Source organism: Solanum dulcamara, chromosome 11 (assembly GCF_947179165.1).
Source record: "Solanum dulcamara chromosome 11, daSolDulc1.2, whole genome shotgun sequence".
In the NCBI taxonomy this organism is placed as follows: Eukaryota; Viridiplantae; Streptophyta; class Magnoliopsida; order Solanales; family Solanaceae; genus Solanum; species Solanum dulcamara.
The window spans coordinates 39,729,862-39,745,982 of NC_077247.1; the positions used below are offsets into that span (position 1 = coordinate 39,729,862).

A 16,121-nucleotide genomic window follows, 5' to 3' on the forward strand; every position below is an offset into this window, starting at 1 on the left:
CACTTCAACAAAGGGTACACTTCAGTTCATAGCCAATCAAATTAGGCCAGAAAGGGCCAAATTATACTAAGCTCTCACTGTACATGTTTGACAGCTTTTGGTACAATTGTGAGATGTTGTGGTCGTCCCCTTGTTGTTGGCTTATATATAAGGGTAATAACAAGCTTTTTTTAAGAAAAAAAATTATTTGTATAAAATTCGTGCTTCTGGGAGTCCCTGATGATTAAAACAAGATTTTCTTATGACTGCAATTTTAGAAATACGCGAAAGCAAAAATTTAGGCAGTTGCTTTTGTAACTAGATAACTAGCTGTGAAGACCGTATGCCTTTACATTGGATGACTCACTTTTACTTGCCTAATTTGGATTATGTCGTTCCCTAAAAAAATAATGATTAATATGAGTATTTTACTACAATATCCATATTAATTAATTAATGTATAGTATTAGATCTTGAGAAATAATTTAAGGAATAAGTAATTACTATTGGGTGTAAAACATGAAAAAATTATATTATTTTTTCTTGATATGTTAGTGATTACAAGAACTTAAAATTTTAATTTTGGAATAGTGAACAAATAAAGTGAACAGAGAGTAATTTGATTGGCATGAGTTTGGGCTCATTCTTGAATCTTTGACCTGTATATCAGCGTATAACAACTGTATATCGGCTCCTTTTTACCACATTTTAGCTTCCTTTTAAATCAATTTAGTAATATATGATGCAGCTTTTGATTCATGTGTATGGAATCTTAGATTTCACATAATACTAGCCATGTTGTAATTTGGTTTACAATTAAGTTGTAGTTTAAATCATTGAGAAGCAATCATTTTTTGGTTTGAAAATTTTCTTGAGGTCTCTGTCTTGCGGTTGAGAGAATTTCATATGTGGTTGAAATTTTCTATTTGTTTTCATGCCAACAAGAGCAGCAATTTTGGTAAAAATCTTTGGGTTCGTGGTGTCATGATGAAAGCTATATTACTTAAAACTTCATGGAAAGACTTCCATTATATACAAAAGGATGTAGTGAGTGAAGAAACATAAATTTATACAACTTTGTAATTCTCTCATATCAAAATAATTATTGCTTTCGCAAAAATAAACTTAAAAAATAACTCCAAAATAAGTGTCGCCTTAAATGCAAGACAAAATAGTATGTTTTTCCAACTATATCCTTGTACTCCATCTTCATATATAATAGCGTTCAATTTTAAAGAGACATTTATTAAACAGGGGCAGTTTAGTAAACTATTTTCCGTATTTATTAATGTTTCTTAATGAAGGTGGTTTTTGCTAAAATGACACTTATTTTTTAATGTACACATATTTTACATTTATCTTAGTGGGATAAAAAATTTATTTTTGACAGATCCTCGATTAAAAAAAAAAGTTTCCGACGTAGGAAGCAAATGTACCAAATAAGTATAGCAACAAATATTATTAAACGAGAACTAGTGTATAAGTATAACATATTACTTATGTATTCATTTCTATTCCACACTAAAAGAGAATTTTTTAAGCAAAAAGGTAAATGAACTGAGGAACTTTTTAAAAAAATTATAATTTGCACTATCACATTTTTTTTCCCCTTTCTTTTAGGGTAATTTCCCTTTCTATACCAAAACGAACAAAGTTACTCCTGACAATTCTGAATAATAACTAAAAAGAAAAAGGCCAAACCAAAAAGGTTTTTGTTTTTTGCAGTATCAATTTTCCCCTTCTTGTAGGGCAATTACACCCTTTTTGTACCACAACAAACAAAGTAACAACTTTGAATAATAATTCTATTTAAAAAAAGGTTTTCCTTTAGAAAAATGGCAAATCAAAAGATAATAAAATGCTTACGCAAATTATCTATCAATTTCCTCCCTTTTCATCAATTCAAGTAAGAAATCATTCCACACATCAATTGGGCCTGGCAAACACCAATGGACACAATCATTTGATAATGTAACGTTTGGATTGGGCCAATGCCCATATTTACTCGGATGGCCATCTGGTCTCAACAACATTGGTTGTGTTGCATCAAATAGCCTAAATTTCAAATCTCTGTTTTTCCCTTGTTTTTGAGCAACCGTTAGTTCTTGCAATTGAATCTTATAAAACTCTAAGTTATAATCCTCCAACATCTTTTCTTTCCTCTTAAATGGGATCGTCCTAACACAATCTCCTCCTTTATCCCAAACCCCGTCTTCAAAATGAGATGGTGCAAATGTCCTCAAAAATGTCACACCCTTATAATTTTCCAAACTATTAATGGCCCGAAAAGCCGTTTGAAAAGCCCTCTGGTAGCTGAAAAAGGATGTCATTTGGCTAACATTGGGTTGTGAACAGAAAAGGCAGCCAACGAGGGTGTGGTTTAAGTAAAACATAGTTGGACGGAAAAACCAATGGCCAGCTGAGATGATCACATAATCAAAATCCTGGATTTTAGTGGTCCAAGATTCATCAAGTTCATCGAGATATAAATTGAAAGGTTGATATATATTGTTGGGTTCGGTTTTATTTGCTTTTACCAGATAGGGTGTCCAAAATATGGACATGTTGAAGTTGTAATCTCTATATTCCCAACGTCTATTTTCTTGATCTGTCGAATTTGAAACATCTATAGGGTACATAACCTGAAATCAAAATTACGATATAGTATTTAATGAATTTTACGAATTACTATGATAAGGGTGGAGAAATTAAACAACATTCTTGAAAAAGCAATATACTACCACGAAATTGAACTATAAAATAAAAAAGGACCACTTTATTGTATATCACAAGTAGAGTTGTCAATACATATCAAAATCAAAATCGAATACCTAGCAGTGGGCAACTAGTTGATTTGGACCTCAACCCTTTACTCTTACCACAATTAATGTAGCTATCAAAATCAAAATGATTAAAAAGGGATATTTTTGGGTTCCAAAATTTTTGACATGTCATTGTTTTGATAATAGGACATTGAGACCTAAACAATTTCTTGTATTCCAATGTTGGATCCTCATTTTATATTATCATGAATCTGGTGTTCAACTTTTAACGTGTAGATAGGTATTAGAGTCTCATATTGGTTCAAAATGTGGATTGTTGTCTCCTTAATAATATGCTTTTGGACAATATTCATCCTATGAACTATTTATAAATTTTAATTAAGCGCAAGGTCCACCACTTTATTGCAAGTGACCAAGTTTAAGAGCCCATTTGGCATTATTGTTGGGGGAGTTAAAAACACTTATTTTGAAGGGAAAAAAGCACTTTTGGAAAATCAAGGTGACCAATCAGTAAAACTGCTTTAGATGAAAATAGTAAGAAGAAGATAAAAAATTTTGCTTCTTAAAAAAGTAGAAGCAGGAATTTCCTTTTTCCAAAACCAAAATATCCTGCCATATATACACATTTACCAGTATATCCCTTATATTCATTTATTTTGTGGTGAATTTTTTTATGTAGTGATTTAATTTGTGGAATGGTTTTTAAATTTATTTTGCTTGATATTTTTAATTATATTAAATCATCGTGTTAATATTACATTAATATTTAATAAGTTTTTTTAATCTATGTACAATATTAATTGAAATTTTAAATAATATTAATATTAAAACTGCATTGATACTTGTTTTTTTTTCGTAATTTGACTCTCAAAAGCACTTCTAAAAAAAATAGTCAAACATAATCTGCTTATCAAAAGTATTTTTCAAATGAATTAGACTTTTTTTTTTCAAAGCACTTTTCTTAAAAGCCATTATAAAAAAAGTTATTTCTATTAATAAGCAGTTTTTGCCAGCTGGGCGCATTTCCAACTAGTATAATACGTAATTTATAAGATACTGCATTGTTAGGTGTTAGCTAGTTAATCAGTTGTTGACTTGTTAGTCTGTTCTTAAGCTAAATAGTTATGAATTATTATAATTAGGATGCCGTTTTTATTTTTTAAATTTCTAGTCAATGTGAGGAAAAATAAAGTGGAAGCTAGAAAGAAAAACGTTCTAGATCCATAATTTACTACGTACATTGTCAACTTTAAAACGTGTTACTATATAATATTGTTAGTGGATGAAGCATAAACTAATGCCTTGCCTTTTTCCAAAATAATATTCATCAAGAAGAAATATTCAAAATCTGACGTCAGCATATAATTTTTTTAATCCTTAAAAACAATCATGTTTTTTTTTTCTTCATAATTGATTTTCTAGTTTTTGATTTATATTAATGTAGAACAAGGATGTAAAACATGTAACTTAATGCAAAACACAATTTCTAGGATAAATAAATGAGAAGTCAACCAAAATATATCACAGTAAACCAAGTTTGAATGTAGAGGTGACCTTCTGATTAATTAGATATGTTATAAGTATTTAATTACAAAGATCCAATCTTCAATTCCCTAGTGATTTTAGATCTAATTAATTTCTTCCCATATAGAAGGATATAATCAAACTCTTATTGCATGTGGAAACTGAAATTATGTCAAAGTTTTTTAGAGTCAACGAAGAACAGTACTAATTAAGGGATTAATACACTTAATCCTCAAAGGTCAGACAATATATATGGAAAAGTGCTTAAATATGGAAACAAGTTGCATGGATGAAATGAATCTCTCCGTAAAAATAAAATAAAAAATCTCCGTGAGTGGCGTTTGATTAGTTACTAAATTATAAGAAAACATAATGCTAATATATACTAAAAATAGATTTAAATTTTTTAATCTTAAACACTCCATGACCATTTATGTTTCCGACTAGCAAATTTCGATGGAAATCTAGGGAATTTTTGTTTTTTAGTAGCTCATAAAATTTCTTGTACTTCTTATATCCTAAATTATGTGATACACTATTTTTTATTATCTAAAAAATATATCACATTATATAAAAATAGTTTTAACTTTAAAAATTCATATTTACACTTAATATAATCACATAAATATATAAGATTGATTTTAGATTATAAGTTTCAAAAAAAAATTATTTTCTCGTTTAAATTTAGTGTCAAATAGTACTATATTAATTGACATGAAAAAAATATAGATTTAAAGAATTCAACAATACATATAACAAAAAGTTTTGTTCATATTTTTAGGCGAAGGAGATTCAATTGACCCCGTTCATGCCTATAACTCCACCATTGATTAAAGGTCAAGTGAAAGGTCTAAAATTAAAAAAAAATTACAAATATAAAAAGTAGTTGTACCAAATAAAATAGAGGGAATAGTAAATTAACCAATCGGTCTCACCCCACCAAACCAAATTTAAAAAGCAATACAATAAACAACAATAATATATCCAGTGAAATTCAGTAGGTTTTGGTGAGGGTAGACTGTACGCAAACTTTATTACTATCTCGTGAAGGTAGAGATCAGGTTATTTCCAAAAGATCCTCTGTTTAAGTGGAAAAATAGAATAAGGGTTTTTACTAAATGACAAGACGATAATATTGTTGATGAGAAGTTACCTTAGACAATAGGCATATCAACGATTGCATATGATTTCTTGCAACTGAATCTCCAACAAAGGCTAATGATTTTCCCCTAACAATTTCAAGAAATTGATGTGCATCAAATATTGGTAGCTCACATCCATCTGGTTTCCATTTCCACTTCAAGAAATCAGTATCAGGCCTCCCATATTTCATGCAATTTTGATGTTCTTGAATTGCAAAACATGTCATATTTGTATAATATGGACCTTCTTGATTTTCTACCCATTCCCCTAAAAATAAATCGCATTTTTCATCATCAGTACCATTAATAATAATTCTTGCTTCATGAGGCGCCGCCACGGAGACATGTTCATCACTACTTTTGGTCACGTTAATTTGTTGTGTTGTAATACTATTGCTGGATTGGTGTAGAGTGTGATAATCTGGAAGTGGTACCAAAGAAGAAGAAAGAATTTGTGAGAGTTTTTTATGGTGCATAGAGGGATAATATATAGGGATGAGAGTGAATAAGATAGCGAGGGCGACGAAGGGGGCAATTTTTGTAGCATTTTTCTTTCGTGTTTTTAGCTGAAGATCTTGGAAATTCATGGAGAAAGAAAGAGAGAAGAAGAAAAAGAGATGTGGACTAGTGAAAGAAGAAACAATAAGGATAAAAAAAAAAAAAGAGGAACTTTTAAAGTTGCTAATGCTAAATTCAGCAAACAAATTATTGCCATGTGTTGAATTAGAATTAAGTAAGACAGAAAGGCCAAGACATGAGGAAATTCGTATAGCCGTCTTAGTTTCCTTCCTCTAATTTTGAAAATTACGTTTGTATTTGAGTGATCTAATTACAAAATTTGTATAAACGTAATACATAACCAATGTATACTTCAACAATTTCTATATATATTTTATAAATTAGTTGAACGAGTTGCACATATATGACAAGTATCCCCTAATTTTGAAAAATAGCTTATTTAAAAAAAAAAATATTGCTACCTCAGTTTGTATGGCATGTTTAACTTGGAAGAAAGTTAACGGGGAAAAAAGACTTGTCATGTATCAATTGCCAAGGGTACTAGTAAAACTTCATGATATTTCTGTTAAATTTGAAATTAAAATGTTTGTAAATATAAAATAATTTTTTTTTAAAGAATCACCCTTTTTGACAGACAAAAGGAAAATCATATGAAACAGAAGGACGCACTAAAAAGCACAATCCAAAAGGTGTTGGGCATTCAGATCATGTTTTTCTTCTTCTTTTGGGTTGGATAAAGAGATCATATGGTCTAATTTCCTTTATTTTTATTGCATATTTAAATATATTATTTCATTATATGTAAGAATTAAACGTGTAAAAAAATAAATTATCATCCCATTCTATGATGAAACTAAAAAAAATTCACATCGAACAGGGAAGTGAAGGTGGGCCAACTTTATAATCATATAGTTAATTCAATAATTGGAATTCTGACTCAAAACACTAAATTATATGTTTTGAGTTTGTTTCTCAGCCACAGATCCTCCTGGTGATCTAAATAAAAAGAAAGATTTAAAAGAAGGAAAGCATTTTTCAGAATAAACTCCTATTCATGTATTATGTCCTTTGAATTTGTTCCTTTCTGTCTAACCAATCAATTCCTTCAACAAATTTTTAATTGGATGAAGATAATGAAGGATGGAATAATCAAGAAAAGAGACAATAGGAGGGATTTTGTTTTTAGTAAAGAGACATCTGGTGGTGGTCCAGTTAGTACATACTGCAACTTTATTAAATGGGTTTAAATCAATTTTTTATAATATGATTGATTTAATCTATAATTATAGATAATTTCTCATAAATAAACATGGATAACAGAGGAAGTATAAACATTATTCTAACTTTCGCATTAAATTGCTCATTCTTATCGTATTCCTATAGTTCACTACTAACAAACAGGTAAGAACTAGTGACAAACAAATTATGTTGCTAAATAGTAATAATTCATTGTTTTATTATTTAGCAATAGATTAATAATGAATTTTTCGAAATGGTATTTAGTCAGTTGGTTGGTTCTTCTTTTGCAGGTAATTAACGAAATTCCTTAGCGTACATCACTCGCCAAGCCAAGATGTCACATTTCAAATTACACTTGTCAACAACTCCAAATATATTGATCACTTAACCACATCAAATCCAGTTTGTCTTTTCCAAAACAAAAGAGTTTAATTGCCTCAGAAGACCTTTTTGTCTCTCAAAATATATCCTTGAAACCATGTGAAATTAACTGACATCGGACACAAATGAAGAGAAGTGCTCCATATAAGACCCCAGCTATTGTTACGCTTACAAGGAGTCGAGTTTCCGAACACGTCTAATAGTCTTAAAAGACAAATTAATAATGGAATGTAAAGCAACATAGAGAAGATTCATAAAGAAAATTCTTATTAGTTAATTGATTGACTAGGTACAGGAATATATTGTAGACAGTGCAATATTTTGTCAAAGTTTCTCAAGTTTAAAAGGACCAACTTATGGGGAAAAAACAATTTACTTACCAAAAACTGTGTGATGCCTGCAGCATGTAGGAGCCTATTTAGTAATCTGCTGATTATTTGATGAATTTAGCTTCAGAATAATAACAAGGTTTGGTCATTGTGCAGAAAAACAAGAGTCTAATATCATGAGCCAACAGTTTAAGTTTTTAGTATTAGACTCCAGGAGAGAAATGATGTCTTAGCTCAGGAGCTTTGTCCATCGAATGATTTCTACATAGTTCGTACTGTTACAAGTGGACCAAGCATGTCCCACATATCCAGGAGTCAACCTGTCCATATACATCCCAAAGGGGGAGGTTGACACCTTGCTTTTCCTCTTTTTGTTTCCTATGGTAGCTTCTAGTTTTAAGATCAGCTTATGGCTTATGCATACCTCCAAGCATGCAAATTACCAGTTACGACGGTAAAGCCTTTGTAGATCCTTGCAGTGCATGCATGTCCATGGAAACAATGGAGGATCCAAACAATAGGAATGAATACAGAGAGTCTCGCAGAGATGACATTTGACTAGTAGGTCCTCTGGTTCTCGACAAGAGCAATGACAACAGACTGGAGTTCTTGATGACTACATAAACCAAAATAACCACACAAAAAAATGAGCTCGGGAAACTGAAACACAAGATGCAAACACATAACATATTTCACCCATGTTCATGAATGTTTGGATAGACACAAGTTTTAGCAAAAAAGTTAAAGCAACTCAGGCAAATCATCAGAACATGTAGTATAAGCAATGCATTGACACAAATTACTCAACAATCTTCTCATATTGAAAAAATAACAGAGCTGTTTTGCTATTCAATTCTATCCAAACTAGCCCAAAGGGCAGCTTTTTGATGTACCACTCTGTTACTCTTTTTATTAGGAGATTTCAACCACAACAGCCATTAAGGATATACAATGACAATACATATGGAACTCAAAGCAGGAGTCACCTCCAACATTCAGTCCAAATCTCGTTCCATAATTTCAAGTGAGATACTTTAACCTACTGTTTGCTTTGTGTTCTTGCTATTTTGCAGTCGTCATTTCCTTTATATCCTGCTTTGATTACACTTCTTTTATGCCAAGGGTGTATGGAAACAATCTCTCTCTATCCCACAAATGTAGGGGTAAGGACTCTGCACATCCTACCCTCCCCAGACCCCACTTGTGGGATTACATTGGGTATGTTGTTGTATACTTTAACCTACATCTTTGGCTTCAACCTATATTGACTGGATGTAAGTTTTCAACTGTAAAATTGTTTTCTTGGTTACTGGTTTTTGAAAAGTCTACAGTGCCAAGGGGAATAGCCCTAAGTTGGCTGTGGACAGGTATTCCTACAAGTAACCATGCTTCAAGAACAGTGTGAGGACAACTCTTTACTACTAAATTTGAAGAATCAGATGAGCATCAGAAGTAGTGGAAGTAAGAATCCTACTTTGATCTATAAAACAAAATAGCATGATACAGGCAACTCAATGTCCCAGTCACACTCCTTACACCAAATTAGGGAAATGATTAGGCTATTCATGCATCCGACTTAAGGCAGTTAAATAATACTTCAAGTGTGACCTTTGTCTGCACCTGTAGGAAGAGAAGGCCCACGGGTGCAGAAAAGGTATCCAATAGTATGGTAATACATGTTAGTTGGTGACAATGATGAGATATAGATATTCACATCAATGGACAGCACAAACAAACAGGAGGTGATGTTCTCCGCATTACAGAATAGAATGAGAACTGCCGTTGAACTTACATTAGAAGGTAACCTTGGTGTTACACCCTCGGGAAGTATATATATGTCCATTTCTGGATTCTGCTCCGGAATAGTTTGGGTGTATATCCTTTGATCAGCAGGAATTGCATCATCAACCTTTCTAATGGCAACAAAACTTGCCTTGCACAAAGGGCATGTTGATACTTTTCTGCTTGATGCCTATAATGGGGGCATTATGAAAGGTAGATATCAGTTGAAACAAAAAGAAACATCCAAGAATCAAAAGTTGCACTTGCATGCATAAATGACATTATAAGTCTCATCATGATGACATGCCAAAATTGGAAGTGAAAAGAAAAGGAAACTTCCACCAGACAGAAGAGAAGATTTACCATATGATTGGCCCACGTCTGGATGCATGAGAAACAAAATCGATGACCACAGGGAAGCGCCCCCCTGGATGAACTAAAATCTGTCCAACATATGACACAGGATAATGTGGTTGATGTAGACACTTTGCAAGTATTATCAGTCTCATTTTGGACCTCATCAATAGCTGGGCATGGCTCTTGTTGATTTCCAGTAAGATTAGAGGAGGCACTTTCTATTTGTAAACTCTGATCACCATTATCAAGAGGTCTGTTAACTTCAGTTTCCTCAATACCATCCAGGTCTATTCTAATTGGCTCCGGCTGATGGCAGCTAAAACCAGATCCATGCCTGTTGTTCACAGAGTTTTCCGGCATTTCAACATCCAAGTTGTAAAACTGTGCTGAAGTTTCAAGTTCTTGACGAGCTTGTAGTCGGAATCTCTGTTTCTCTGAACCTGAAATAATTTCCAGAAGATCCCCACTAGTGTTCTTCTTCACCAATCTACGACTTCTGCGAGAAGTTTCAGAAAATTCAGAACTTCTCTTATTGGATTTAAAGGAAGCTGAAGAGGGAAAATTCAGTTCTTCAATCTACATGAAAAATATTAGGAAAAGAAGAGTATCAACTAAAGTTTCAAAAGTAATGTAATAAATAATGACAGTCTGACTGTTAATACCTCTATCTTGTGTGAGCCATGTAAAGAGTGCTTATCGGAACAATATTTGCTGCTGGAGGGGTGATCCTCATTCGTAATATTGGCCTTTGATTTCCTCCTTGGTCTATCCTTGTATTTACCCATCTCAGGAAATAAATTCTGCAACCAGTAGCATTCAGGCAAGAAATGAAGTTGCGTTCTATAATTCTTTTATATAGATGTGTTTCAGCATACATTTTGCAGTACAATATATATCCAATACCTAGAACCATAGAGAAAATTGGACGAACATTCTATACAAAAAAATATTGTAAAATTGGGAATGCAAATGTAAAAACTATATATGCACACTTGATTTAAACTGAAACAATGTGTTGTTTCCCTTAATTACCTAAAATTCATGTGCTAGTTCAATGAAAATTCTTCAAATTTCTTTTTATTTTTGATTTGGCAACTGATCTTTCAGCTCCTTTTACTGAAAGAAGAAAGTAAAGTTTTTGTCTACTGCTCAATCAGACCAAACTTGAAACTTGTATGAGTCGTTTGAAATATGGAACAAAGAAAAGTAAGAACATCTCTATTCAAAAACACAAATCTATTTTACATGAAAATGCTAAAGCAATAGAATGATGAAATCAGCCAGGTAAAGGCCAGGATCCTCAAGGACAAATGATTGACCTAATTTAATGTTCTGAGCAAGAAAGCATCAAGATAGTAGATAAGCAGTATATAATTGAGTCCAGGCATAAGACAATGAGAAGCGAAAAGCAAAGAATATTTTCAGAGAACTGAGTAGAAAGGAAAAAATGAAGAGAAACATAGAATTAAGTGTTCCAGGTGGCTGCTACTCCAAGAATGCAAAGGTGCTTTTAAGGAGCTAGTACACAATTTACAAAATATGTAGAGCTGCTACCACTAGACTGATCTCCTTTTTTCATATTACATAGCCATTTGTTATAAACTGGTTGAGTTGTTGACATCCCTACCAATATTATGTGATCACTGCATGTGATAATTCTCACCTGTTTCAGTGAAAGAGCCTCGCATTTCATGACACATTGAGATATGTATTCAAATGGAAGGGCGCGCAAGAGCTTTCAAACTCAGCACATACTGTAGTAATGTTGGTGCAAGATCAACTTGACCTACATTGCACCAACTCTTTTTGATAAATGACATAGATTGCAAAAATAACTAGCCAAGGTATACAACATATATGGCGTGCATTGATAAAAACTGTACTAGACAAAAGTTAGCTACAGGATGAAGTTTGCACAGGAAACATTGATACATAAATCCAGGAAGAGCAGGCTACTGTGGATCATTTGTCAACCTGAAGGCACATCTTTGAGCGTGAACTGTTAAACAAATGTGATTTGAACTACCTCTGTGAAGTGCGAGATCTATTTTTGAAAATGATAAAGAGCATTGATGGAAAATGAATGCACCTCTTTTAACAAAGTTGAATCCGTCCAAGAGTTGAAATCCTCTTCAGATTCAATATGAATAGCTGGTTTTTTGGAGTGATTCAATTGTATAGTTTCTGTAGAAAGTGTACTATCCAATATTAACGGCCCCACTTCTTGCCCACTGCAAAAAAATTGAATGCCAAGGGATAAGATTCAAGGGACAAAACCAGAGATATAGAGCCCGTTTGGATAGGCTTAAAAAAAGTAATTTTTATGTATGAAGTGCTTTTAGAACTTTGAAGTGCTGAAAGTTATTTTTATAAATAAGTAGTTGAGTGTTTGGATAAAAGTGCTTAAATGAGGAAAATGATGTGAATTTTAGGGTTAAAAGAATAAAAAAGGTAGTTTGGGAATTTAGTTAAAATATAAGGGATATAAAAGTAATTTCAATGGTCAAAGAAAATGACTTTAAGCACTTAGAAAAAAAAAATTAGGAATCCTAACTTTTCATTTTTGACTGACTTTAAGAACTTTATGGCTTAAAGTTAACATTAGGCAAACACTTTCAAAAGCTAAAAAGGGGCTTTAAGTTGGTTTTGACCAACTTAAAGCCCATCCAAACGGGCTCATAATTGATAGTAAGCAAGCTATACAACCAACTTTCAAATGAGCAATACAGTTACAGCAGCTATCAGCTAGGCATATTCACAAACAAAGAAATAGCTACATTCTGTTAATAAATTAATGGTTGGTTAATGAACTAAGACATTTTGGTCTGTGATTTGTGTACTTCAGAAGTAAGAAATAAGAATTATTGTGTTACAAGCTAAATTTGCTGTTATGAGAAGAATGAGAAATAACACTGCAGCTAGATTTTTCGAGAGAGGGCTGAAAAGGATAATGTAGTCATGAATATGCATTTTCTCTTCAGAATTTTTATAAGCGCAAATATTTGATTGGCTAATTTTTCGTCTTTTCTTGATTCACAGCCATTAGATGACTAAACAATGATATTTATTTCAGTAGGCATCCAGAATCGTAAAGATTTCATCAAGTAAACAGCATCAGCAGAACATGTTGTCCAATAGTAATTCTAGATTTCGGAGAAGAATAAATACATTCTCTATCAAAATTTCATATTATTTTATCTAGTTCTCTTCAACTGAAGGGGCCTGCATTTGTTGTGAGGAACACCTTCCTGCAACAGGCACCACAAAGGTCAAGTCCAGTCCAAATAAGTTTGCCAGGCAAAAAAAAACACTAGTTATGCAAACCAAGAGAACCTAAAAAAAAACCATTGCAATAACCAGTAAGCCAGTATTTAAACTTCATCCATCTCATTGTGTTTGTTATAATTTGACTGGCGCAAAGTTTAATAAAGCAAGAAAGACTTTTGAAACTTGTGGTCTTAAATGCCTACCATTTGTGTGGCTATAAAACTTTTGGAACTTGTGGTAAAAACTAGTATGGTTACAAAAGCTACTTCATTAAGGAAATATAGGAATATTTCATTCTTTTTGGAACGGACTAATAAGAAAATAGTGTCAAACAAAGTGGAATGGAGGGAGTATACCATTGAAATTTGTAGGGAGACTCTGGAAGACGTTTTCCTTCCTTAATACAATCTTCAACCCACTTATGGTTGATTATTGACATTTTGAACTTTTTGGCAAGCTCATATTTCTTCCCTTCAAATTTCCAGCACACCTAACGAATAGGAGCAGCATACACATCAACACCGCATGGATTCACCAAACAACTTGTCTAACTTTAAGCATTATCCCAAGGAATGGCTCTCACGTCATGGCACCATATTAGCAGAAAATACAGAATTTATTAGAAAAGAAATTGACAGTTAAATACTCAAAGGACCCGACAATTGAAGGTGGGGCAGCAGAAACTTAGTGATATTTCTTATACTCCAATTGGCAGAACATTTGACCTTGTAGAGAAGAAAATAAGAACTGTTATCTGAATAATCTCCGTAGATGGCTATCTGTGGCATCTTGCAAGGTGAACAAAACCACCAAAGCTCCACGTTTAGCACCAAAAATCAACCTAGGCAGATTATACTTATAACTAGATTTATTTTGAAGATAGTTAAGCTCACATATAGTGAAGCCCCAAATCAGACAACAATAGTCACTGAGATTAATCTCGTGACACCAAGGTTGTAAGTGTGGCTTCTTGCCCATTGGACTATCCATTTCCCCCAAAAGCTTCTTTCAATAGCTTTTCCAGGGAGTCCGGTGTCGCGATTTATTGATCCAAAATGATAAGTTGTCTTCTACTATTAATGAAAAATGAAAGATTTATACTTTATTCAATTCTTTGCAGAGTCCAACAGAATTTCTAGCCTTTTACATAACAAAGAGAGTAAAATTATGAAAACTTCTTTCATTGTGAAATCCTCACGTACCAAATGAGTGATCGACTGGTTCATTGAACCGACATAGCTTGCACCACTCTTGTCTATCAATTTGATGAGATTAAACCGCTCGGTACCGTGGTATCCACTAACTGTAGCAATCACCGATTCCATGCCTCGGATAGGTAAAGGCCCGCGCTCTGAATACCAAAAAGAATATGAAATTGAGAAATATTGTCTACAGGATCAAACGACGAAACGCCTAAAATCGAACCCTATATAGCAGATAAATGTTTTTCCCCAAAGCACAGAAGGTGATTTTACCTTTGTTATACCGTCGATTTACCTCCTCCTCTTCCATGGAAGCTCTGCAAGCGTAGTGCCTTTACCGGGAATGGGAAATTTTTGAATTTGTCGATTTGTACGCACGCAGTTTTGAATAAAAGCATGAAAATATTGTCGGGTCGGGTTTCTCATGGTCGTAGAAGTCTTTTTTTCTCCACCTATTTTTCCATGGTGTTAGATAAGGTTGTTCATGGGTACCGCAATTCGAATCAAACCAATTAAAAAAAATATATAATTGATTTGATTTGGTTAGATTTGATTTTAAATTTTGAAAATCGATATTATTTTGGTTTGATTTTGATTTTACGAAAAAAAATAAAAAATAACCAAATTAAATCGAGAAATTATATATAAAAAATTTTATAATTATTTATATATTATTCATAAATAAAATATAAATATAAATATTTGATTTTTGGTTATAATGACTTTAGTATTAATTAACTAAACTACTTTGTTTGTGCAATAATAACTCTAGTATTGCTTAATTGAATCCATGTTAGCTTTCCTGTAGATTGTTCATATACTAGGTGCTTGTGTCTATCGAAATCCGTATGCCCTCGACAAACTTATTATTTTCAAATCCAAAAAACAAAAAAAAAATGAACCAAACCAATGATTATTTTTTTGGTTTGATTTAGTTTGGTTCTAAAAATTTAAAAATCGACTAAATTAATTTAATTTTAATTTTAATCAATAACCTATTCAAACCGAATCATGAACAGTGTTAGAGTGTAAGATCACCTAATTAGCATTTAAATGCACTGCATGCCCGTATATTTCGAAATATTAGGTTGTCGCTAACATTTTTTTTAATTATATTTGCATGCCCATACATTCAAAAGTAAGGTGGAGGATTTAATCGTTTATGAAGAGAGTAAGAGCCCGTTTAGATTAGCTTATAAGTTATTTTCAGCTTTTTTGAGTGTTTAAATGGTCAATTTAAAGTTATTTTGTGCTTAAAATAAACCCAAAAAAATAATTAAATTTGGTTAACTTAACTTATCTAAAATATTTTATAAGCCAAAAAAAAATAGGTTACACCAGCTTTTTTTTTAAATTTATAATAAGCAATTTTCAACTTATGAGCAACTTTAAAAAAATTTATCCAAACAAGCTCTAACACTCAAGTGGATGATTAAATTGGTGAAAATAAAGGAGAAATAGTTGTGTATTTTGTTGTATTCTTCCGAAAAAATTTGTTGAAGCAATTATTTTATCATATTATAACATCGGCATCTAAAGGATCACTGCCCGAATGTTTACTTGAATAAATAACAATTTTCTGACCTAAACTTTCAGGACAGTAGTAACAAACACACA

General features: G+C 32.4%; 2 protein-coding genes across 2 annotated transcripts; both read right to left on the reverse strand.

The window, feature by feature from the left end:
* Nucleotides 1-1,763: 1,763 nt before the first annotated feature.
* Nucleotides 1,764-6,055, reverse strand: LOC129874880 (protein trichome birefringence-like 19). The gene is made up of 2 exons (XM_055950258.1): nucleotides 5,440-6,055; nucleotides 1,764-2,621 (listed from the first exon to the last, which is right to left on the reverse strand). The coding sequence occupies exons 1-2, from the start codon at nucleotides 6,013-6,015 to the stop codon at nucleotides 1,851-1,853; spliced, it is 1,347 nt and encodes a 448-aa protein (XP_055806233.1). The 5' UTR covers nucleotides 6,016-6,055; the 3' UTR covers nucleotides 1,764-1,850.
* A 1,759-nt stretch (nucleotides 6,056-7,814) lies between these two features.
* Nucleotides 7,815-14,977, reverse strand: LOC129873814 (uncharacterized). Its single transcript, XM_055949003.1, has 8 exons — nucleotides 14,778-14,977; nucleotides 14,505-14,653; nucleotides 13,659-13,792; nucleotides 12,125-12,266; nucleotides 10,698-10,835; nucleotides 10,042-10,611; nucleotides 9,689-9,868; nucleotides 7,815-8,512 (listed from the first exon to the last, which is right to left on the reverse strand). The coding sequence occupies exons 1-8, from the start codon at nucleotides 14,812-14,814 to the stop codon at nucleotides 8,336-8,338; spliced, it is 1,527 nt and encodes a 508-aa protein (XP_055804978.1). The 5' UTR covers nucleotides 14,815-14,977; the 3' UTR covers nucleotides 7,815-8,335.
* Between the last annotated feature and the right edge of the window lie 1,144 nt (nucleotides 14,978-16,121).